The sequence below is a fragment of the Rhea pennata genome, chromosome 1, assembly GCF_028389875.1.
Source record: "Rhea pennata isolate bPtePen1 chromosome 1, bPtePen1.pri, whole genome shotgun sequence".
Taxonomy (NCBI): domain Eukaryota; kingdom Metazoa; phylum Chordata; class Aves; order Rheiformes; family Rheidae; genus Rhea; species Rhea pennata.
In genome coordinates this window covers 60,038,167-60,062,801 of record NC_084663.1, presented here as the reverse complement: position 1 = coordinate 60,062,801, position 24,635 = coordinate 60,038,167, and the positions used below count along the sequence as shown (strand labels likewise).

Sequence of the window (24,635 nt, the reverse complement as noted above, 5' to 3'; positions counted from 1 at the left end):
AAACGTACTTTGTTCTTTTCTGTTTCATCTTAATTCTCTCTTTCTTTTTGCTGCATCTTTTAATCCTTTTCTTTTCCAGAAATATTCTGAACACTTGAATTCTTTATTTGTATACATATATATGGGAGGCCAATTGAGCAAAGATGGGATGTTCCATGAAGACTACATTTTAGCAGAAACTTACCAATACATAGATACTTGTGTGTCATGAATGTAAAAGTTGTGCTTTTTCTCCTTTTACTAGCTACAAAGGTGCAACTGATTCTTATATCGAAAAAGTTATGATTTCATCAAATGCAGAAGATGCTTTTTTGATCAAAATGTTGCTGAGGCAAACTAGACGTCCAGAAATTGGAGATAAGTTTAGCAGTCGTCATGGGCAAAAGGGTAAGCTATGTATTTAATAAAAACAAATGCATGCTGGGTATGCCTACAATACGTATACAATAACATCATGCGTGTTTCCATTCATGGGTTCTGATTTTTTATGAATGCAGTGGTAGAAGACCATATTCCTTTTTGGTTACGTTTGCCTAATTCAGCAAGAATGTTTTTGGAAATGAGGGAGGAATAGGCAAACACAACTTTGTGTTGACTTATAAATCTGAGAAATATGGCAACTGCCTATTTTAACCAAGAACAGGGTTTTGAGGTTTTGTTTTTGGGTTAGAGGAGGTTTTTCAGATTTGAATTTGTTTTTTAGATAATAGCTTTATCCTGGTTAGCAAGAAGGATACTGGAGGAAAGAGTCAAGAGGGCCAATTTTGAACGGACAAGAACGACCAGAGCTAGAATGGGATGTTTCTGTCATCTGTACAGACATACTGCTCTAAAGTAGAAGACTGAGGACACTCAGAGCCATGGTGTAAGAGGGAAGCCAGACAAGTTTACAACTAGAAGTGCACTGGCAGAGATCAGAAGGAAGGGGAATTTATTTTTCTTTCTTTCTTTTCTTTTCTTTTCTTTTTTTTTTTTTTTTTTTTTAAGAATACAGTTTGGGCATGATTTGGGGCACTGGATCTTCAAACTGAGAGTTGAAAATGGGTATCTGCTGGAAAGCTGCTTAGTGGCATATATTTCTTTAGGGTTGCATGTTAATCAAATAGTCAGTAAAATGAAAACCAGGAGCTTGTTTCCATGTCTATTGAAGACAGAAATGGACTTCCTTTGACCTTAATGTCAACAAATCATTATTCAGAACATCCCTCGCTGAATTTCAGTGGGCTAGGTGGTGGTAAGAAAGAAGTGACTGAAAACATCACTGTATATGACTATAAATAATGTTAAAAATGTTTTGATCCTCTTGGTCTCACTGTGAAACTAGTTTTGACTGAAATTAATGTTTTCATCTACCTGGACATTTGGAAAATCTATAATTTTAGTACTTTCAGCTTAATCATCTGCTTTACTGTATGCACTCACTGAACCTAATGCCTTAATGTTGTAATCTTGTTACATATTTGAGTTGTTTTTGGATTTGAAAACATTGCTCAGCTTCACGTCAAAGATACTGGCATGGTTGAGAAAGAGGTTTATACTACCAAATCCTTTCCATTGCAGCACAGATGCTCCTTTCCTGTTACTGGGCAAACGTGATATTATCTTAATAACTGCTGGAACCAAAAAATCCTTACTTCCTTATTCTGACTTCTTAGGAACAGGAAGGAACCAGAGCATTCAAACAGTGGAAAGCACCAGCCTGTTAATTCCAGTGACACAAGTAACTGCTAGGTCTGTGTTGAGGGGACAGAGGAGGAACCATTCGATCTGAGAAGTAATGAAGGACACTGTTTAGATTTGAAGCATTCGTTCTTGCAATTAGTTGTAATCAATGAATGTTGCAGTAATAGCTCCGCTTATATGAGCTGAGAGCTATTTTCTTGCAAACAAACTAGCCTTTCTTGAGCAGTGTTCTCTTCTCTTTGTCAGCAGATGCATGAAAGAGAGTTTTTTTTTCTTTTTTTTTTTAAGGAAGAGATCACTGCTGCTGACCCCTCAGTATTTTACGTCCTTGATTTACCACCAGTCCTTGTCTAGTCCCAGCCTCAGGTGGCTTTGAACTTCCTGTGCTGATTCACATCCTGTATTCTTGGAGTGGAACTGGAGAATTCTGCCCTGGAGTCAAACAGCAGAAAGCTGGCACTTGCACAATATCCATAGGAAGATCTGAGCAAGTGAAACAAGGTGAAACTGCAAGAAATGTCATCAGTACATAGAATCATAGAACGATGGGGTAGGAAGGGACCTCTGGAGATCATCTGGTCCAACCTCCCTGCTCAAGCAGGGTTACCTAGAGCAGGTTGCCCAGGACCATGTCCAGATGGGTTTTGAATGTCTCCAAGGATGGAGACTCCACAACATCTTTGGACAACCTATTCCAGTACTTGGTCACTGTCACAGTGAAGAAGCATTTTCTTGTGTTGAATTTCCTGTGTTTCAGTACATGCCCTTTGCCTTTCATCCAGTCACTGGGCATCACTGAGAAGAGTGTGGCCCTACCTTCTTTACACCCTCTCTTCAGATATTTGTAAATGTTGGTAAGATCCCTTCAGGACCTTATCTTCTCCAAGCTAAGCAGATGGCACTAACCAGATCTGTCTTAAATGAAGCTTAAACAGTATTGTCTCCAGCATTTTCAGTGTGTCTGTGATTGAAGGGAGGATGAAGAGTGCTGCTTACAGATGGACCCAAAGCACAAGTGAGAAGTCATTTTTATAATGTTCTATGCCACAGTTTGCCTTTACTCACATGTGTACCCAGAGGTCAAGCTTGAGGCCTTTTTTGACTTGCTGGGGCTGTGGAAGTACTTAAGCACCAGTGGCAGCAACGTGGTCAGGTGACTGAAATAGAAGACTTCATCCCTGTTATGAGATGCAGAGCTAACCACAGTAATCCGTATGTTACAGTTTTCAGGTTTGGTGCTCAGGATGTCTGATTGACAGATTTGTTTTAGACAGAAGAGAGGTGAAATGAGTGCAAAAGGTAATAGTTGATTGTAATGTCAGCTGTTACCAAATACATTACCTCTGGTTCTTTGTGGACATTTCCCATGGAGTGGAGTCAACACAAATATTCTGAGTATAGCCAGCTCTTTTCAAGATCACCCTCACTTCCACAAGTGTGCAGATGCCTTCCCATAGACCCATAAAATTGACTTCTGGAGCTCAGTATTCTGAAGAAATCCTACCATTTTCCTCCTTATGTTAATAAAACAGAGATTTTTCTGATAAGCATTGAAATAGTATTCCTGATTATATTTTCAAGATGACTTTTGATCCAAAAATAGGAAGCAATTAAAATAGTCTAGAATTTCTTATTATGTGCCATGATGTCCATCACGATTATTGGAAAACCAGTACCTATTGGATGCTTCATAAAAGTAAAGGAACGGTACATTCTTGGTTTTCCTTTTAAAAATGCAGTCTACTTCTTGGAATGCTGCTGTATAGGATAGTTTTGGTAAGTGAGGGGGAAAGTCATTAGCCTTAGAGGCAAACAGAAAGAGCTGGGCAGTTTTGATGGTTGCATAGATGCTCTTCAGGGAAATTTCCTGTGGAGTCTCTTTCAAATAATTTTTAGATCTACAACATAATGAAAATAGGCCTGTGGTAACTATTATAGCAAAGCCTGTTTTTTCATATTTTTTGAGCTTCATCTAATTGGTCGTGACATGGTCATGATGTCTTGGCATCAGTGTTGAATTGCAGGCGGTGATAGAACTTGGCAAAAGACATGAAAAGAAAAGGGAAAGGCTCTCTTGCTAGCTGTTTAAAAATTTAGCCGATACCCTCATTCTCTGACATCAGTCAGAAGAATATAGACAATTGTCTTGCAAAAATCCTAATACTAGTGATTTAACAATTTCCTTTGAGAGAATTTTAATTAGCCCTGAATTTGTTTGCTCATTGACTTCTGAATGCAGCTGGTTACCCACTTGAAGTTTAATCTGTGAATGTTAGCTTTAAGCCCATCATGGAGCCGTTTAAACCTATGGGCTTAAGCTAACAAGTATCTTGATACAGTGAGAAGGAGAGAAAGCATACGCATTTCTTTATTATCAGTCTTTTCTGTGAAGTATTCTTATTTTCTAAAAGGAGTACATGCAAGTGATATTTGATTTCATGAAATTGTAATGATAATTTTAAAATAATTAAAAGTGGAGAAAATAAGGTTACGTGAACCACATTTCTCAAGTTTTCTTTTTTTTTTTTTTAATGGACCTTTTCTTGTATTCCAAATTGATTTGTATTCTAAAGCTATACTTTGTCACTGGGGCAGAAGGAAGCACAGTAACAGAATCGGAAAGTGTCTGGGATACAACAGATTAAATCTCACAAACCAGCTTTAGCCTTTTGTTAAAGAAGAGCCTTTCGTTAAATATGCATGTAGATTCTGTAGGCCTCTGTAATAATTTAGATCTATGCTACTGCATCTGTATTTGCTACCTTCTTTGTGTCCTCTCCCATGTCAACACTCTTTTGGCAAGGGTCACCTCTTTCTGGCTGTCCACCACACCCTCTTTTCATGCAAGTCCATCTTTTAAGTACACTTCTTCCGAGCTGCCTGTAAACCCTAGCTTTCCTTTTGAGACCTGTCAACAAAGAAGGATGTGGAGAGGAGAGAAAAACAAATGCAAGACCATCAGGTTGTGTTCTAAAACTCACCAGCTAGTAATTTGCTTTATCTCAATTCTCATCTTCCAACTGGATGTTACAGTAAGTTCTTTGGGACTGGGACTGTCCCTTTAGTGTATAATGCCCTTAAGCTTCTGTTGTATAGGAAATAAATACAGAGAAGACTTATCTTAAGCTTTAGAGCTTTGTTTTAACTATATTGCATCATATATTTTCCAGAAGGATAAAGAAACTTTTGAGTTTATTATTTTGTTTTGCAATCTTGCATTCTTCCAGCAATTTCACTTTTCAAAGCACAGAAGGCTGAAGGATTGTTAAGCTAAAGAAGCTTCATCTGAGTTCCATACAAACTAAATTATTATATTTCCAGATTTCCTCTTGCTTTGCTACAAGTCACAATGAGGAAAAAGTTGGACTCCTTTGATGTGAAAAAAAGCAATATATCACTTCTCTGAAAGAACATTTCTCAGTCTCTCATGTGAAAAAGGATTAACACCTCCAACAAAGGTCCTGTAGATCACAGAACTAAGCAGCAATACTGAACAGTATTCCTGAGGAGTGGAAAAACTGTATTTAAGCAAAAGATTGTTTGAACTGGCAAACAGAAGCTTTTTGATAGCTGAAGATCTAAGATAAAGGATTAAACCTTTCTGAAGTATCTACACTTAAACAACTCTAAAGACAAGGAAACGAGTTTAAATTCATGAAAGATGGTCTTTGTTTTCCTAAATGAACCATGTTCTTTAGTGTCAAAACAGAATCCATTCACAGCATTGTCAACTGCGTAAACTTTATTGCAATACCGTTTATCTGCCGAAGTCTGGGCTTGCTTGCTTGTTGGAATTTTTACCGTTTTGGAGCATCTGCCTATTGCTTATCTAAATTTATAGTTGAGAACAACTTATCTTTATACTTTAAATAGCTACTTTTACAGTACGTATAAGCAGAGCACATAAAGTAAGATGCTAGTTTTAAAGGACTACTTGTGTCATTTTCCCCCAGTGTTGCAAGCCGGGCTTAGTATGTTATCTACTGAAACATCAGTGGGTTTATAGGAGTTAAATGTTTGAAGTAGTATTGAAAAGACTTTGCTGTTACATGACTTCAGGAATGTGAGATGATTAAAACTCATTAGGCATCAGGAAAGGTAGGAATTTTTACCTTATTTTTATCTTCAAAAATAGAAGGTGAGATGTCAGAATACCATTAGAACTTCTGATAGGGGCTTTTCTGTTTGTTTTTAACAAAACCCTTGGTTAGCTCTCTTAGGAAGAAAATTGCAGCATTTTTTATCTCAAGCAGCGAACAGGTAACCTTCTGACCTTTTCAGTAAATCCTCAACTGAACCTCTGAAATTAGGGTGATTTAGCATTTTATGGCACAGAACAAAAATCTCTAATTCTGTTTCCAAATAGTGTATCCTGAACACACATTTTATTAAGCTCTTGACTCATTCAGCCATGTGTATTTTGTAAAGTTCCTATGGTTATTGTTTTACAATAGCTGCTTCCAGAAGCATTGTAAGGGTTTCAATTAATCAGCTCTTTGTGTGCTTCAGACTATGCAAATTTATCACATCAGACCATTCAGCAGCTCATGGGAAAGCAGTGTACAAACTGTATTGTCTTCTAGCACCTCCTCTCATTTAGAGTGATGTTTTTAATAAGAAAACTAATCAAGTTTACTTATGCATTATTTATCTGTTAATTTTAATTCTGTTCTTTACCTTTTATGTCAAATGGGATGTAGCAAGTGATATGATAGATCAGTGAATGATTCAACATTGAACAAAGCTTATATGGTACAGCACTTTATTCTTCTGGAGTTGTTTTATACTTAGTTAGCCAATACAGTATGTAATTAGAGGGTTTTGAAACAGATGTACATTTTTGTTTATTAATTTTTACTGATCTGTTTGTAACTTGTCTACAATATACGGTACTGTGTTACAGCTACAGATCCTCTTAATTCTGTGATGTAGTCTAGTTTCTCATAGGAGTATTTACAAATTCTGTCACATTCTAGTAAATCTAAAATAGAAAACCTTTTAAGTTATTTTTAACTCTTTTACCAGTATATCATTAGAATAAATAAACAAGTATGCTTAGTAATGCACTTCTTTTCATCTCGCTGGTAGAAACTGATATTACTGCTGCTGCTATTCAGATATTCTACTTTGCTCTCTAACGTCCCTCCTGCTGGTAGTAATTAGTTTTCTATATTAGGTTGTTTTGACTTATTCGATTATTACTTTTTTTTTTCATTTGGCATGTGCGTGTAGAGAAGGCGTCTTACCATAGCTGGTGAAAAACTTTCCCATACTGTTGTGTTTCCTCCCTGCCCCCTCCCTGTGTCCCCTCTTCCCCCAAAGCAACCCCACCACCACCACCACCATTGCTGAACTGCTGTAGATCTGCAGTGCAGGTTGGCAGCAACCTGTTAAAGCAACCACACGGAAGATACAAATTCTGGAAACCTGAATTTCTCCTGATTAGAAAAATAAACTCTTAAAGGACAAAAGTAAAGGGATTGAGAGATCTTTGTGCTCTGTCCTTAAATACTGCATATATACTGGGCCCTATGTAGGACGTGGGTGTTGAGATCGTGTGCAGACTGAGCCATGTGCGAGCATAGGGGCCATCAAGCGTAGGCAGAGGGCTGTCACTTAGTGGCTGATACACAATATAATTGAGAAAACACTGCTTATGACTGTTTTATACTTGCAAATAAAACTACCGTAGAAATCTGATTTAAGCTTATTCTCATTTAAGCTATAATCCTTGCAGTAAACTGCCATGCTCATTAATCCACTTTTTTTGAGAAAGAAATCTTAGAAGTATTTGCTACCATTGTAATTAATTTCCCTCTAAGATGACATCATGAAATTCATATACAAAGCTTACTCTAGAATTGAATTTGGTTTCTAATTGAAAAAAAAAATGAGATTTAGCAAGCTACTATATACTATCTTGCTCAAACATACAAGCTGCTTGTTAGTCCACACATTAAAAAAAAAAAAGGTATTTTGTTTATTTTGTCTGGAAAAATATTTGCAGCCTCTTCTGACCTTTACTATTTGATTTTTGTGCTAGATGACAACTCCAGAGTGCGTAGGTGAGAGCAGATTCTGGCCCACGGCAGTACAACATTTAGTCTTAAACTCTATTGTGAAATATCAGATGGTGCACATGAAAGTGTGTGAAGGGAAAGTTGGGGTGAATGTAACAGAATAACAGTATTTTCTATGTCCTTTTTAACTAAAGTATATTCTGGGGAACATTTTTCATGTGATGCCTAAATTAGTAGGAATTAGGAGATCAATAAAAACTTCCAGTAAGAGCGACAGACCCAAGATACCCACTAGTTTAAGTGGGTCCTGTACTTTGTGGGGAATAGGTGGGCAGCTCAGTTGTGAAGTACAGATCATACTTGGACAGGGCAAGATTTGGAAATTGGGTTGTCTTAAATCCAGCATCATCTTTTTCCCATTACTATTTCATTAGCCAGTTCCAAGCCATAATTCCACTTAGAATGGATTAATTCACTGGATCATTTTTTCATACTCTCCTCAGCAGCAGCTGCTTGGCAATAAAGTGCCGGTAGACTCGTGTTTTACTGCTCCTGCTGCAAATCGGGGCTCAACAATTGTGAATGCAAGTTCTGGAGCTTACAGTGCAGACCTGTGAGCAGTAGCTCACTTTTGGGGGGGGGGGAAGTGACGGCAAAATGAAATGAAGTTAACGTTTTGAAATAAATTACAGTTACATGCTTTTAGAAGTAGCCTTGCTTACAGGAAAGGTGGCCTTTTTAGAAGAAAGAATGAACTGTTTTAAAACATGGGAGAAAGAAACTGCTCTCCGTCCTGTTCTCTAAATATATGTATATATACGCTATAGGTCTATTGTGTAAGCTCAGCAGTTTGCTAAAATACAGAAGCTTAGAACGGAGCTTTTATAGCTTCCCCCCCCCCTTTTTTTTTTCCTTTTTGCTAAAATAGAAACTTTATAAATGGCCTAGCGAGCTTCACGTTGCTGGATTCTGTCTAAATATTTTTTTTAACTTCTAAGCTCATTATGCTGTCTTTGTGTTAACTTGTATTAAAATCTGTCAGCTATGACTGGTCTCATAACCACAGCCAGCGGACCAGAATAAGTTAATTATTTACTTGTGTCACTAGTGCTCTTCATCTAATGAAATGCACAGCTGTGTTAGATCTGCGGTTGGGTGTGTAGGGCCCATTGTGGCCGGAGTCAGCGGAGGGTAGAAGCCGCGATGATGGAGAGCCCTCGCTCCTTTCTGCTGTTCTGCCTTTCTGTGTCGATTTCATGGATCTTTTATCATTCACTTTCACACAAAACAAACAACACAGCGGCTGTCTGCTATGGGAACCGGCTTGGCGTATAAAAGGTTTGCGGAGCCTCAAGTAATTTTCAAGTTAGCTAAGATTTAATTTTTGCCTTACAGGTGCCCCAAAGTCCAGATGCAAGCTAATGCTTTCTTTAGAACTAAATAGGAATGAGAAAAATACACACACTGTGATACACATATAAACACACAGAAACACATTTTTAAATACATACTTTTAGGATAAAAATGCTGTGCTCAAGAGAGATGGTGGGATTTTCTTTTTTCCCCCCAGCAAACGATTGCTGCTTGGCAGGGGAGAAGGATGTTACCGATTTATTGTAATAGAAAAACAAAAATGAGTTTGTAATAGGTTTAAAAACTAAATTCTAAAAGCCCCAGACGCTCTAATCTTTTTTTTTTTTTTTTTTTTTTCCGTGCTCCCTTCCCCCATACTTCCCATTCTCATTCTGTTAACTACTGTCCCATACACCTATCCCTGGCTTGCTTGGACAGTGGAAGAGGAGCTCCCTCCTGAGCAGACGCCGACGTCCCCCTGTGAACTGGCTGGTGGGGGGATGCCTCTTCAGGGATGTCACCAGCACCCTCAGCCTTGCAGGAGCCCCCTCCGCTCCGGGGCTGTTCCCAGAGCGTGCTCTGGCAGTTGCAGCAGGCTGCTCTCAAATAGCTTGCAGGCTTTTTCAGCTTGAAGGGCTTCTGGAAGAAATTGTCCAACTGAAACAGTAGCTTTGGTTCAAAGGAGTATGGGCTTAAGCAGCTGCATTTTAGCACCTGAATTTGAATGTTAGATCTCTCTGTCGTTTATAGCTGCAGTATTTTCATCTGCAGAATTTGCTGTACAAACAGTCGTAAGCTTTGGGAAGGAAAATTCTGTGACGTGTGATAGACTATTTTAAATGCATTTCAGATTCTGTTTAATCTTTCCTAAATAGTTTTGGAGTTTGTCTGTTTGTTTGTTTGTTTTGAAGCCAGTAATCCAAAATGACTGGGAAAAGCTTCTGAAACTTTAGAAGATGTATTTTGTCAGTACTTGAACACAAACTGTAAGCAGTTTGGGGAGCAGATGGTACTTTGTAATTCATGAAGTGTAAATGAGTGCTACCTGAAAAAAAAAAACATTATTTTCAAAATATTTTCCCCCATTCTTCTCCCTTCAGCCCCTACCAAAGTCCTGACTTCATACATTTGTTTTTATTTACAGTATTTAGCAAAGATACATGTGATGAACATCCTTCAGATCAATATTAATTTTATGTGCCCAAAGAGATGTTGTAAGAGGCTTGATTTTGTTTGTTTTTCTTTTGGGCAATCATAGCACCAGCTCTAAAACCTACATCTTCTTTGAGGTGTTCCAGACTGGCTGGTCAAAAGTGTCTGGTTGCCTCTGAAAACTACCTAAAGCTTTCTTCCCTAATTTGCTAACTCACAAATCAACGGCAGCATTATGTAAGGATATGCTGATTTTGCCAGTTCAGTCTTCTCGCCTGCAAGCTGTGAGCACTGGTCATGGTAACGAGTCTGGGTAAAAAGTGATCCAGGAGAAAGAGAGGAGGAGGAAAACTCTAAAGAAAATCTGGTGATAAGCGTCGGCGCTGCTGGTGGTTTGCTCTCTGTGGATTGAAATGTTTTCTCTTCTGCAGGGGTGTGTGGACTGATTGTTCCTCAGGAGGACATGCCGTTCTGTGATACAGGAATCTGTCCAGATATCATAATGAACCCTCACGGCTTCCCATCGCGTATGACGGTCAGTGGTAACGATACGATTAAAGAGACAGTGTCCCCCAGTAGAGCAAATGGCTTAACCGGGAGAAATTAAAAAAAAAAGAAAAAAAAATTTTTGAAATGCACAATTGCCCTGAAAATATTCTCCAGTCACCATGCCATTTGCTTGCTCTCTTAGGAGTAGTCAGCAATCTGTTTTGCGTGATGCAAAACATCCTAATAGAAAATGAACAAACAGACCGCGTCCCTAGTCGTCATATTTGTGTCATTCTGCGTTAAACTAGTACTGTAGTTGTATTCTTTCCATGTGGAAGTTTCTTCTTCTCCTTGCTGCTTCTGTATTGACTGTGTTGCTGTACTGTTAAGGAGATTGGGGCAAATTGCATGTGGTGCAGGGTGGAAATGAGTTTTAATACAGGTCTAGAGCTTCATAACTAGTCACTCCTGCACACTGTCCAGACAAGTGGAAAGAAGGGGGTTGCCTAGCTGTGGACCTTAAAGAGGTTTCCAGACCCTGCCACATGGCTAGTTTTCACCCCTTCACGCAAGAGCACTCGAGTTTCCTCTGTTCCTCCGACTGCATGTGGTAGCTCAGGCTGCCATCTCCCAGGCACTTTGCCTTACTCACTTGCATTGTTGCTGATCCAGAGATGCGCTGGTACGGGCGAGCAGCTTCCCGTGGAGCGCGTGCACTCTGCGCTCAGCTGCATCTCTTTGGCCAAGCCAAGAGGTAACAGCACATCCTGCCCCTGGGCCAGCTCCAGGGGCTGCATCCTGGGCAGGCCTAGAGGGCAACCTCAGCAAGAGGGAGAGGAGTGAGCAAGTTTTTTCCCCGCTGCAGTAGGTGCTGCCAGCCCTAGAGAGGATGGTGTATTTCTAAAATCGAGGGTTTCACAAGGGAGAGGTGCGTGCTGGGGAAGGCAGCGCTCTCTGTTAACTCTGTTTGTCCTTCCTTGCACAGGTAGGAAAGTTAATTGAGCTCTTGGCTGGAAAGGCTGGGGTCCTAGATGGCAGATTTCATTACGGAACAGCTTTTGGAGGCAGTAAAGTTAAGGATGTGTGTGAAGATCTTATTCGCCATGGTTATAACTACCTAGGGAAAGACTACGTAACATCTGGTATCACTGGGTAAGAATCTGCTGCATTGTTTTAGATGTTTCAGGGGAGTTGGAAAATCCTGTTGAGACGCATCTGAAAAATCTTCTTATGCCTCCGGAGCTCAGGAACTTTCTCTTATTGACAAGCCACTCTGTGAGATGGAGAGAAGGGGCTGAAGAAGGGGGCATCTCTCTGACTCTGTCTCTCTCTCTCTCTCTCTCTCTAGTATTATATAGTTCCTCATTTTAACAACTACTGATATTTGCATGACTGTAATGTGTGAATTGCCCTTGTAATATATATCAAAATCTCACAACTTCTGCTCCATGGAAAAGAAAAAAAGTAAAATCAAAATGTTCTGAGAGATTGTAAGCAATGTCAAGTTTCTGTTGGTATTAATATTTATATACACTTACAATCAGATCAGCATTTTCATACTGACTGTAAGAGGACTGTAAAATGTGGACTTGGAGGCAGGTGTCTGTTCCTTGGGAATATTGTGTGCTTTTTTCCCCTCCCCCCCCTTTTTTTTTTTTTTTTTTTTTTTTTCCCTTCCACTGACTACACAATGATTCAGTCTGGCATAATACTCTAATCTGCAAACTTCCTGCTGTGTTGATCAGACTGGCTTCTGAGACACGGAGTTCAAAGAACGTAAGATAGTTTAGGAACAGGAAAAGGCCATATGGCTCCACATGCCTGCCCTTCCAAAATGTATCTTAATCCTACCTTCCTGCTATTTTTATTATCCTCCTAGTCCCCTTTTTCTCTATGAGCAAGCTTAGGTCTCTCTTGTACTTCTTTTATACTGTTTATTTTAATTGCTTTCCATACTAACTTGTTCCATATGTGGTTTATCTTTTTGTTTAATAGATAGGATTTTATTTTCCATACCCACTCCATATTCCATAAATTTTGTATTGACTCTCCTTGTGCTTGAACCACTTTCTGTTGATATATTATGGTAATTTTTAACAAATTTGACTAATCTCCTTTCCTTGGGAGAATAAAATCATTTTGCTAAAATCCCCCTTTTCCCTGCCCCCATACTTAAACTTTGGCATACCCTATCTAGAGACTTTGCTTCAGGATAGTGGTAGTCAGAAAAGTATTTCTGCAATAAAATTTCATATACTTGATTTATTTGTTATGAAATGTGAAGGTAAATATGTGTGAAAGTTTGCAAATTCCAAATGTCCAGTTATATTTTATTGTTTACATAGATATGCAGCTTTTGGAATAACAATACATCATGTCAGTAATGACCGAAGGGGACTTGCAATTCTGCTGTCTCCTGCTTTTTACATTGCATGTACATTTTTAAAAATAAATCAAGCGCAGTGCTGAGTTTGGCTGTATTCGATCTGGTATTTCTTAGGAAGTGCTGAAGGTGGTAGCTGGGGAATGACTTAAGTGCTTTCAACTGTTGGTTTCTGATCTTCAGATGCTTATACTATTCTTAAAACTAGGGGGTTTTGAAACACAGAAATTTTTAGCCATTACCGCAGCACCTAGAAGGGGTAACACCTTCCCATGCTGGTTACAGATGCTCTTGAGCTGATACAGCTAGGTAAATAGGGTTCTTGAGCGTTCTCCTTCCCCTTTTCCTTTCCTCCCCCTCTTTACCATGTTAGGCTGAGCCTCTAGTGCCCACCCAGGCAGAGATTTTGGTCCCGCGGGTAGAGCTGCTGGGCAGGCTGCCCATCTGCAACAGCCCCTGGGCCTGCGCTGATGTGCCACTGCTCAGGGAGGACTTTCACCCGTCTGCGTCTTCCCTTATGCTTTGAAGTGGTGCGTAGGGAGAATTAGCAGATACGATTTGAGACACTTGCCAGTCTCAAATATGTACTTTTACAATCTTTATCAGTTGCTGGTGCACCGTTGAAACACCTGTGTTCGGACAGAGGAGGGACTGCAGTGGTACCTGCATGTGTAGCAGTGTCTGGACAGCATATGATAAACGTTCAGGAGCTTGTTCCTTGCTGGGATGAATATAGTAGCAAGTGATGCTGCAAGTACCACCCTGCTGTTCAGAAGGGTTCTCTGTAGGGTTTCCAGGCTGATTACCCTGCAAGCCCAAACACTTTTTTTCTAGAACCCGTGATTCCCAGATTGTTTCAGATTTCTTCTTTCCACAACACTTTCTTCTCCATTAAGGTAAATAAATGCTAATTGTAAATATTTCTGGTTTTTTAATTCCTTCAGGGAGCCTTTGGAAGCATATATCTATTTTGGTCCTGTGTATTACCAGAAACTAAAGCACATGGTGTTGGATAAAATGCATGCAAGAGCTCGAGGACCCCGGGCAGTGCTTACCAGGTATTGTTACAGACGAAGCGCAAAGTACTTAGTGTACGCTGAGAAGTGTGCTCAACAGACAGAGGGGTACAGAACAAAGTTTGTTTACCTTTTGGTACTTGAAACAAAATGCTGTTAGCTTTTAATACATTTGTTAAAGAGCAAAAGCTGTCACAGTAGACTGTGGTAAGAGATTGTTCTGAATGACCAAGCATGTTCAGCGTGCTCCAAAACTGAGTTTGTTTCTCTGCATTCTGTTAGCAGTTGTTAAAAACATCTCCTATAGATTCATGTATGCTCTGGCCCTCTCCTGTAAAATTGCTCACTATCATAGGTGTTTTAGGAGGATTTTTTATTTCCTTTAACAGTAGCACTTCTACAAAATCAGGGAAGAAAAACTTCCTTTTAATATTTCAGCATCCTTTGGTACTAATCACTTAATGCGGCCCATACCTTCACCTGTTCAGACAGAGCAAATTCATTGGCTCCAGTATAGTGCAAACAAACTTTAAAATGACGTGTCCTTGGTATAGTTGCACTTTGCCATGCAGATTCTTCCATGCAACTCAAAATCTGATTTTCTGAAGGAGCTTTAGAGTTGTGTATGCCAATCCACAGTTCTCATCCAATTCTATTCAGTAGAATTGGCCCTTTACACTAATGAAGTTCAAAAATTACACAGAAGGCAACAGTAAATCTCCATTTTTATTTATCCAGTTGAAGATACATCCTCAGTTCCTTCAGAATCATGATCATTGCACTAAGCCTGAACTTAGCTTTCATCTTTGATGAAAAGGTTGATAAACAAGTTGATGTTTTCTAGTGTCAAATTCTGAAGTTGAACAGGTATTCTCTAAGTAAGGTATATATTCTTAGAGGTGTTATTCCTGTCTCTGGACTTTTGAGGCATCTGGAATGTTCTGCTTTCATTGATGTTACTTACCTTTTCTCCTTAAAGCCAAAATAGCTTCTTGGCTATGGTTGCTTGCACTGTTATTCTAAAGTGTTGACATCCCTGTCTCACAAGGAAGAGTTTGGTGGCACAGACTTTGCTTTGAGAAGGCTTGTAGTGGATCAGTTTGTCTCTCTCTCTCCATCACAGTAGGATTATTTGCATTATCTCTAAATCTTGTCAAAAAATCAGTTGCCAGTTAGTCTTGAATAGTCTGTCAAAGATTATTTCTAAATTTCCTTTACTTGTTGTTCTGGACTATCATGTACACCTGCTGCATGGTGGTACTCTTTTTGACTTGTTCATATAAATTTATGATCAGTCCCTTTTGTACTGCGTTTGACATGTATGCACAAGGTCATGTCTATCTTGTCCTTCCCTATAATAAGCATGATTTATATTATTAACTTCTCCTCAAATTGTAATTTCCTTTTTATACCTCTGTAGTCCTGTGCTGACCCACTTCTCTTACCTTGTCTGCCTGTATAACAGGTTAGAAAAGCTGCTCTCTTAACTGGAGTAGCTTTCAGTTTTGTTGGTGCACTACTGGGAATGGAGGGGCAGTGCCAGTCTCTGCCCTATCTGATAGAAAGGCATCTTTCCTGTCTTGCTTTTCATTACGTTTCCTATGTCCTTTGGCTTTCAAACCACATGTTTTCTTTAGGATAGATTGAAGTTGTCTCACATTTTTCAAGTAAGTAAATACTAATCAATGATTGAACTGGGAGAGAAAGCATAAGAAGTTTTTGTAATTTTTGTCTGGACTTTTCCACCAACAGCATTAAGAAGAAGCATAGCACAAGCATCATTTCTCTACCAAAGCAGCTTGCCAATTTCAAAAATAAATGATGGTCCCAGTTAATTGGCTGACTGCTCCATTTTTTGTTCTTCAGTGTGTTAGTCATAGTATTGGCCTTTCATATGAAAATGAAAACTTGTCGTCTCAGCTAACAGTGCACACAGTTGGTTTAATGGAGCTACTAGCTTATCCAAATCTCTTGATCTGCTTTCGTATTGCCTCCCCAGCTTCTTCTCAACTGCTTAGAGCAGTTGAATTTAAATGAAACCTAAGTCCCTAGTCAAGGTAATGCTTGTATGTAAAGGTGAAGGTGGTATGATTTCCCCCAGTCCATACTTTCTTTAAATTCCTTGTTCGAGTCAGTAGCATCATATTTGGTAGCCAGCACTTTTCATCTGACTTTGAGGAAAGCTAGTGGATGTTTAATTTATGGTGCCTCTTGACTAGTCTTTTAGGAGTTTTCTTTTTTCCTCTTCAGCTAATTAAACTTTTGTTACTGCCATTGCTTCTTCTGAAAGCGTCTGCTTTGCCAGCTTTCATACTCGTTATTGTTTTATAATTCACCACACTTCCTGGAGAGCAGAATGTCTGTAACAGTTTTCTGCTTTTAAAAGTGATCCTGTAACAAGTTGCACTGTGGGATTTAGCAGTTGTATTGAAATGCATTTTATTATATATCAAATGTAGTTTACCTAACAGAGCAAAGCTATCTTTCAATCTGGAATGAGGCAGAAGACTTGAGTTCCTTGAACAGTGCTGATTCTAAATATTGTTCTGATTAAAACAAGATTTTGTAGTATTGGAAAGCAGCATTCTGTCAGTACAGTCAAAAATGACCAAAATGTCACCCTCTGAACTGGGGTTTGTTGAACTGAATGCAGAACTTAATTTTATTTTGCCATGAGTAGTCCATAACTAATTTTAAACTTGTTTCTATATGTGATGTTGCCCAGATCTACAGTCCTGCTTAATCTTTATGTAAACTACTTTTAGTTTTCCTTACAAGAGATCAATGTAAGCTCTTCTGTTTGTTCTCTGCGCATGTAGCTGTTCCAATGGTTGTTGTCAGAATTGGCACCCGCATGTCTTCAGAGCTTATTAGATGTGCCAGTTTTTGTTGTACCACAGGGAAATAATGTGGTGATGCTGGTAAGGGCTCTCTGTGCTCTGGGACTGCGGGAGCGATAGTGCTTCCTCCTCCTGTCATGCAGGGCTTTTCTAAGTAGCAGCCCACCTTCCGGAGAGTGGCGTTTCAGCTAAAGGCTCTTTTTGGAGCTTCACTACTGGCTTTCCAGATCAGGCATCAAGGAGCTCTGTTGAGTCCTGCAAGGACTGGTCTTGCTTAGGGGAGTAGAACATATTTCCCTCCACTGGCCAATGAAACAAGGAAGAAGGCCGTAAGTTCAACCCACTGTTCTTCCAGAAAATGCAGCGTTAGTGCCAGTAAATTCGTAACATGCTTAAAATCACTGAAGTTAATTAAGATCTTTTTATCTTGGTCTTTTTTTTTTTTTTTTTTTTTGAAATACGAAAATATTTGTGTTTTAAGATGCTCCCAGTCTTATTTTCAAGAGTCTATGTTTTTTTTATTTTGTCTTTGGTATGTTATGTTTAGAATAAAGAATGGAAGTAGTTGCCTGTGGCAACAGCTGCAGTGTATGTGTGTATAGAGGAAAAGGGAAAACACAAATGCTTTATAAATACTGTTTTAACATTTTAAACAATCTTTGGAGTGAGGAGTTTTCAAACTCATGTGAGCTGGCCAAAAATTCCATAGACTTAGGAACCATAAGATAGATTCTTCTTAGCCTAACCTCAATAATGACATTTTTGATGCTTTAGAAAACTACTTTTTGGGGAAGGAGTTTTTTGGGGGAGGAGGATTGGGAATTTTGTTTTTCTTAAGTGAGGTCATTTTGACACTCAGTGGGAGTTAAACACTTAAGAACTGAAGACTGTGTCTTTATGGTTTTTTGTTTATTTTTTGGTTTTTTGTTTTGATTTTGTGGGTTTTTAATGGGATTTTAACTGCCTTAGAAATCATCCTGTATCTGTTAGAAGGTCTGTGAAATATCAGCTCTTCATGGGCTGGAGTCAAAAGCCCATATTTTTTCTAAGAGATACTACCTTCTCTTAGTTGAATTGAGACTTTTGAGGGGAATCACATCTTTTAAGCTATTTTGGAATTTCATCTTAAGGAACAACACCTCGTGACACTGAGGAAAGCAGACTTATGCATTTAACTAATATTACAGAAGTCAGTTGATAGAAGGGACTTGGATACTTCTAACGTTGTCACAGATGTCTGTATCTTTGGAGGCCTCTAGTGCTTCTAAAATCTGCCTCCTGGGACTTCACAAGCTAAACCGTATTCACCACAGGGTTAGTCCTTTAAAGCAATGTCTGGCCAATGATGGTGTCATCACCTGTGTAGGGAAGGACTAGGGAGTTTAATCAAGATGCAATCAACTACTGTCTGTTCTCCCAACAGGGAGAAAAATAGAAGGTAACATGTATGAAAAGAGCTGTTTGAATTACAAGCAGGTTAGTTCCATAGGTTCCAGTGTGGTCAGAGTGAAAAGAACTCTTCTTTCCCCCCAAAAAAATACAAACACAACTTGCATCTTCAGAAAGTCAGTTTGATCTGCTGTATTTTTTTTACACTTGTTACAAAAGATTATTAGATGTTGAAGGTTTTTAAAGTGTTCTTCTCTTTCAGTTGTAATAAGTTGGCAAAACTTCAGTGTATTTAGTAAATTTAGCAAATATGGTAGTTTGAACTAACGTAAACAAAATATGCTCTGGGAGCTATGGACCAGGTCCATCAGTAAATACTCTAGGTGCTTTACACTGCTCCAGGTACCAAAACAGTACCTAAACATTGGGTTTCACTGGCCAGTGAAACCATGGTTGCTAATACCAATTTTTATTTTCTCTTTCTGCTGTCATGCTTCAGTATATAAAAATTGAAGTGTGTAATGAAATGCATGCAATATATTTGTGCTTCAGGAATTTAAGATGTTTTTGTTTCATAGTTCGCTTTGTAATATTTGCCACCTAAATATTGCTACACTGTGCTAGTACCTGAGAGCAAAATTAATATTGGCTATACAACAGTCAAACGGTGTAACAAGTAAGAACATTAAAAGTTTTAACTTTGTGACCAACAAAATCAAAAGATTGGCTTAAACAGTCAGGATATTATTAAAAAATAAACTGTACCCTGGCTTTTTATCTCAAAATCTTCAGTATCTATTTAAATTCCTTTGTTGAAGTTTTCCTGTAGTACCATGAGGACAAGAAGTCTTTTCCAGACAAGAACCGAGACTTTAATTTATTTTGAGGACCTAGAAAACTAGAAAAGTTTGCAACACTGAAATCAATCTGCTAACCATTGAACAGACATTAAAAAAATAAACTACATAAGTGTTACTTTTAAGCAAATGTGTAGAACTTCAATAATGGATTAGTAATTGCACACTGGAAAAGGGAGCAATTAAACATGCTAACTACTTGGGTTCTGCTTTGTTTTGGTACTCTCTCGCAGATCAGATATTGTCCTCGTTTATCAATGTAATCTTACTTAGTTGCAGTTCAAGTGAAAACATTAGTTAACTACTGAATATTGTTTCGTTTAGTAAGCAAGAGAATATGAATGTATCATCAAAACAGAGTACCAAATCTGTATGCAGTGATATGGTAACTAGATACAATTATATTTTTGGATACTCTTTTTCGGTTTTACTTGTTCAGGTGTATTCTATGATGTAAAGAGTTGTGGCCCTGACACTGCAGGTGTGACTCACAGAACTGCATCATACTGCTAGCACAGGAGCAAAGACTTCCTGCTTAAACTTCAATAATGTATTTGCAAGAGCAGCAAAACTGGTTTGTGGATCGTTCTTGATAATATGCTATTCCTATAATTTGAAGAAAGGTATTCCTAGAATTGTAGAGCGTATGTTCTGGAATACTTACTCTATTTTTCAAATCCTTATTTCAAAGGCAGCCCACTGAAGGTCGATCCCGTGATGGTGGTTTACGTCTTGGAGAAATGGAACGAGATTGTTTAATAGGTTATGGAGCCAGCATGCTTTTACTGGAGAGACTGATGATTTCAAGTGATGCCTTTGAAGTGGACGTTTGTGGGCAGTGTGGCTTGCTGGGATACTCTGGCTGGTAAGTTGTCTAGTTGTAATGCGTTTTGTAAATCATGGTGTCTCCTCTTCACTTTGCGCAGGTGGGCGTTTCCTATGTGTTCATACTTTCAAGAAAGTCCATGAATCTAAAGTGTGTAAAGCAAACTGACAGAGTAAATGGGTCTCTACTTTAATAGAACTGTGCCCTTGGTTATAGTGCTTCTCAGCTTTAAAGTGTCTTTCAGACACTGGAATCAAAACCAGTGTCAAAATTAAAAAATGATATTTGGGGAACTGGTGACTGGAGGCAGAGTTCTGTTATTAGCATACTCCTTTTGGTCTGATTGAGCTTGAGACTAAGGTGAGTTTGTAGCTGATGGGCTGCGCATCTCTCCTGATGTGGGGAATGGGAGTTGTCTTCTGCAGGCAGCTGTGCTCATGTGAAAGGTTACCTCTGCTCTGGTTCTCGCTTCCCTTCCCATGCCTGCAGGAGATTAGTAAACCCCTGGAGTAGCTTGCTGGTGCTACTTATAGGTAATATTCCCTAATCTGCCTCAGGATTTAAACTGCTCAGGTCACTGTGCTGATTTTGCCAGGGCCCAGTTAAGTAGCACTGATGCAAATTATTCCATCAGTATTTTGCTGGGGCTGTGACCTCTGTGAGAAAGGCAGTGACGAACAGCTGGGACCAGTAACTTTTTCTAGATTGTCCAGCTGACTCAATAATAAAGAATGCCCCAGTGAGATTTCAGCAGATGTGGGATGAAATTTGGACTTTCCGGTGTCAGTCAACTCCCAAGTATCAATACCTCGTTGTACAATTGCTGGCAGTTTGATAACACCAGGCCAGCACTAGGACAAACCTTTCTTTCCTAGAGGCTTAGCCACATCCAGTTGATGTGCCAACTTAACTTAGCTCACTGATTAAAACGACCACAACTCCGTTGGTGTGGAAGCACCCCTAAATCAATGTGAGTGTATTAAATGGATGTAGCCTCCCTCAATTACAAACCAGTTAACAGTACGTTTAATGTCTAAGATGGACTTGGATGAGTTTGTGTTAACATGCCCTGCTACACTGACCTGGTGCTGCAGTATGTGTGTATGCATAAACTTTGTCAGACAAGTGCAGCCTTGCTCTGACTCCTTTTCAGACCATCTGGAAGCAGGCTGGCCCCAAACAGGGAACTTAGGGGCTCTCTAGTGAGCCCTGCTCTCACAACAGATTCTTACTGTACTGCAAATCTCTAGATCTCTCCAGACCTAGATTCTAGATCACAGCTACCCTTTCCTGTGAGTCCTTTCTCACTCAGGATATGTTGATCTGAGCACAACGCTATTTTAACTGCAGTGACACAGCTTTTGGTCTGGGGCTGGCTGGTGTCCAGCGAACTAAGAACGCACAGCAGAGCAAACTTAACTAAAACCTAGTCCTTTAAACTGGAGCTAATTGGTTTGGGGACAAAGGCTTGAGGCTGTATTTGTGTGGTAGGGCAATGAAGGTAGACTCCTAGTTGACAGTTTTATGTAGCTACAGTGCAGGTAGAGTTAAGGTTGATATCTACTAGTATTATGTGTCACTAACCAAACTTAAAGATTTTTGTTGATACAAAAGATGTTATGTATGTATTTTTAAGTGTAACAGACACCTTTGTAGGGATGTTCCACTTTTTGTGAAGGATTTGGAGAAGAATGTCTGTCTTTCCATGTTTTTCCTACTGTGCTGTGTAGTTTAGTTTTGTTTGTTTGTTTGTTTGTTTGTTTGTTTTAATGTTTCTCCAGGCTTTTTTCAAAATATTTTAGTCAGCAGCTCATGTACTTGGCTGCCAAGACTTTGCTCATTGTAGTTCTACCAGGTCACTTGGGAGGAATACAGGAACGTTGTCAGAGTATGCAAGGATGCGACGAGGAAGGCCAAGGCCCCTTTGGAATTACACCTGGCAGGGGATGTCAAGGATGACAAGAAGGACTTCTTCAAATAGATCAGTAGCAAAAGGAAGACTAGGGAAAATGTGGGCCCATTGCTGAATGGGGTGGGTGCCCTGGTGATGAAGGATGCAGAGAAGGCAGAACTACTGAATGCCTTCTTTGCTGCAGTCTTCACTGCTAAGGGCAGCCCTCAGGAATCCCAGAGCCTGGAGACAAGTGAGAAAGTCTGGAGAAAGGGAAGACTTTCCCTTGCTCAAGGAGGATCAGGTTAGAGATCATTTAGGCGAACTTGACACCCACAAATCCATGGGACCTGATGGGATGCACCCATGAGTACTGAGGGAGTTGGCAGATGTTGTTTCTAGGCCGCTCTCCATCATGTTTGAAAGGTCCTGGAAAACTGGAGAGGTGCCTGAAGACTGGAAGAAAGCCAATGTCACTCCAGTCTTCAAAAAGGGCAAGGAGGACGCAGGCAACTACAGGCCAGTCTACCTCACCTCCATTCCCAGAAAGATGATGGAACAGCTCATCCTGGATGTCATCTCTAGGCATCTGGAGGAAAAGAAGGTGATCAGGAGTAGTCAGCATGGATTCACCATGGGGAAATCCTGCTTAACCAATCTAAGAGCCTTTTGTCACAGAATGACTGCCTGGGTAGATGAGGGGAGAGCAGTGGACATTGTGTATCTTGACTTCAGCAGGGATTTTGAGGCTGTCTCCCATAACATCCTCCTAGGCAAGCTCAGGAAGTGTGGGTTAGACAAGTGGACAGTGATGTGGATTGAGAACTGGCTGAAAGGCAGAGCTCGGAGGGTTGTCATCAGTAGCGCAGTCTAGTTGGAGGTCTATAGCTAGTGGTGTCCCCCAGGGGACAGTACTGGGTCCAGTCTTGTTCATTTTCTTCATCAATGACCTGGATGAGGGGATGGAGTGGCTCCTCAGCAAGTTTGCTGATGATACCAAGCTGGCAGGAGTGGCTGATACAGCAGAAGGCTGTGCTGCCATTCAGAGGCACCTCGACAGGCTGCAGAGTTGGGCAGAGGGAAACCTCATGAAGTTCAACAAGGGCAAGTGCAGGGTCCTGCACCTAGGGAGATATAACCCCATGCACCTGTATAGGCTGGGGGTTGACCTGCTGGAAAGCAGCTCTGTGGAGAAGGACCTGGAAGTGTTGGTGGATGACAGATTGAGCATGAGCCAGCAATGTGCCCTTGTGGCCAGGAAGGCCAATGGTATCCTGGGGTGCATTAGGAAGAGTATTGCCAGCAGGTCAGGGGAGGTGATCCTGCCCCTCTACTCAGCCCTGGGGAGGCCTCATCTCAAGTATTGTGTCCATTTCTGGGCTCCCCAGGACAAGAGAGATATGGAGCTACTGGAGAGAGTCCAGCGAAGGGCTACAAAGATGATCAGGGGATCTTATCAATGTGTATAAGTATCTGAAGGGAGGGAGTCAAAGGGATGGGGCCAAACTCTTTTCAGTAGTCCTGTGATAGGACAAGAGGCAACAGGCCCAGACTGAACCAGGGTAAGTTACACCTGAATATGAGGAGAATTTTCTTCTCTGTGAGATTGACAGAGCACTGGAACAGGTTGCCCAGAGAGGTTGTGGAGTCTCCTCCTCTTGAGATATTCAAAACCCGCCTGATGCAACCCTGTTTAACATGCTCTAGGTGACTCTGCTGAGCGGGGAAGTTGAACTAGATGATCTCCAGAGGTCTCTTCCAACCTCAACTATTCTGTGATTCTATGAATCTATCTTATACAGCCGTCCCACAAACTTTAACTGTCACTCTTTTCTGCACTGGAAACATGCAGAAAACACACTTTCCTAAGCAGGAGACTTAGCTGCTACTTTGCAGAGTCTCTGCAACAGTGGTATGCCTCCACTGCGTGGATGGTTTGCTGCTTTGGGAACAATTTTATTTTTCAGAGAAGTTTTATCTAAAGTTTCTAGCTAAGGAAAAGACTTTCATGCAATTTTTCTGTGTGTGCAGCAACTCCTGTTTTTGTTTTAAAAATGTTTTCTTTCCACCTTGAAGAAAGGATCCAAGCCTACTAGATGTTCCACAGCTGTATCTCTAAGCAGTGCTGTTGCCTCCACACTCCTGTGCTTGCCAGATGTCCTGAATTCTTGATAGGTCTCAGTCTGTGTTTGCTGTTTACCTCCAGAGCCACATAGATCTTCTGAAAGCACTAGCAATTCATATGTATCCCACCAAATAATGGATATCTTTGCAAAACATTCTTGTAAGATTTCTGGACCATATTTTCACCTGCAGTCAGAATATAGATGGTTAAGAGCAAAGCCTGTAATATTGGACCCTATGTATATGTACTAAATTTACCTAGTTAGGTAATGGGTACAGTAATAACTATATCTGCATCCATTCTAGGAATAATTGCAATAAAAATTAAGTGCATTGAATGTGAATATACTTTCAGAAGTAATCAAGTAGCTCCATTTGTAAGCTTGTTCAGAGGTTAGCTAGTTTTTAATATCATTTCATTTGATTTCCATTTGAAAATGAAGAAGTAATTTAAATATGGATTTGGAGAAATCAGGTCCTGTGTTTGCTGTTCTAATAGCTGTGAGAGATTAAGCTATCTCTGTACAATACAGATGTCTCAGTATGGTCTGTGTTTGTGGTTTCTTTTCAGAGGGAAATGTTCTCAGACTTCTTAAAGAGTGTTGCTGGCTC

The 24,635-nt window shown here is 39.9% G+C and overlaps 1 protein-coding gene across 1 annotated transcript in view; it reads left to right on the top strand.

Moving 5' to 3' along the window:
• Positions 1-24,635, top strand: part of POLR3B (RNA polymerase III subunit B) — an 82,340-nt gene that overhangs the window by 53,702 nt on the left and 4,003 nt on the right. The window contains exons 23-27 of the mRNA XM_062589122.1: positions 245-387; positions 10,640-10,743; positions 11,683-11,849; positions 14,025-14,138; positions 19,874-20,047. Coding sequence (XP_062445106.1) covers positions 245-387; positions 10,640-10,743; positions 11,683-11,849; positions 14,025-14,138; positions 19,874-20,047 — 702 coding nt within the window. The remainder of the gene's footprint in view (positions 1-244; positions 388-10,639; positions 10,744-11,682; positions 11,850-14,024; positions 14,139-19,873; positions 20,048-24,635) is intronic.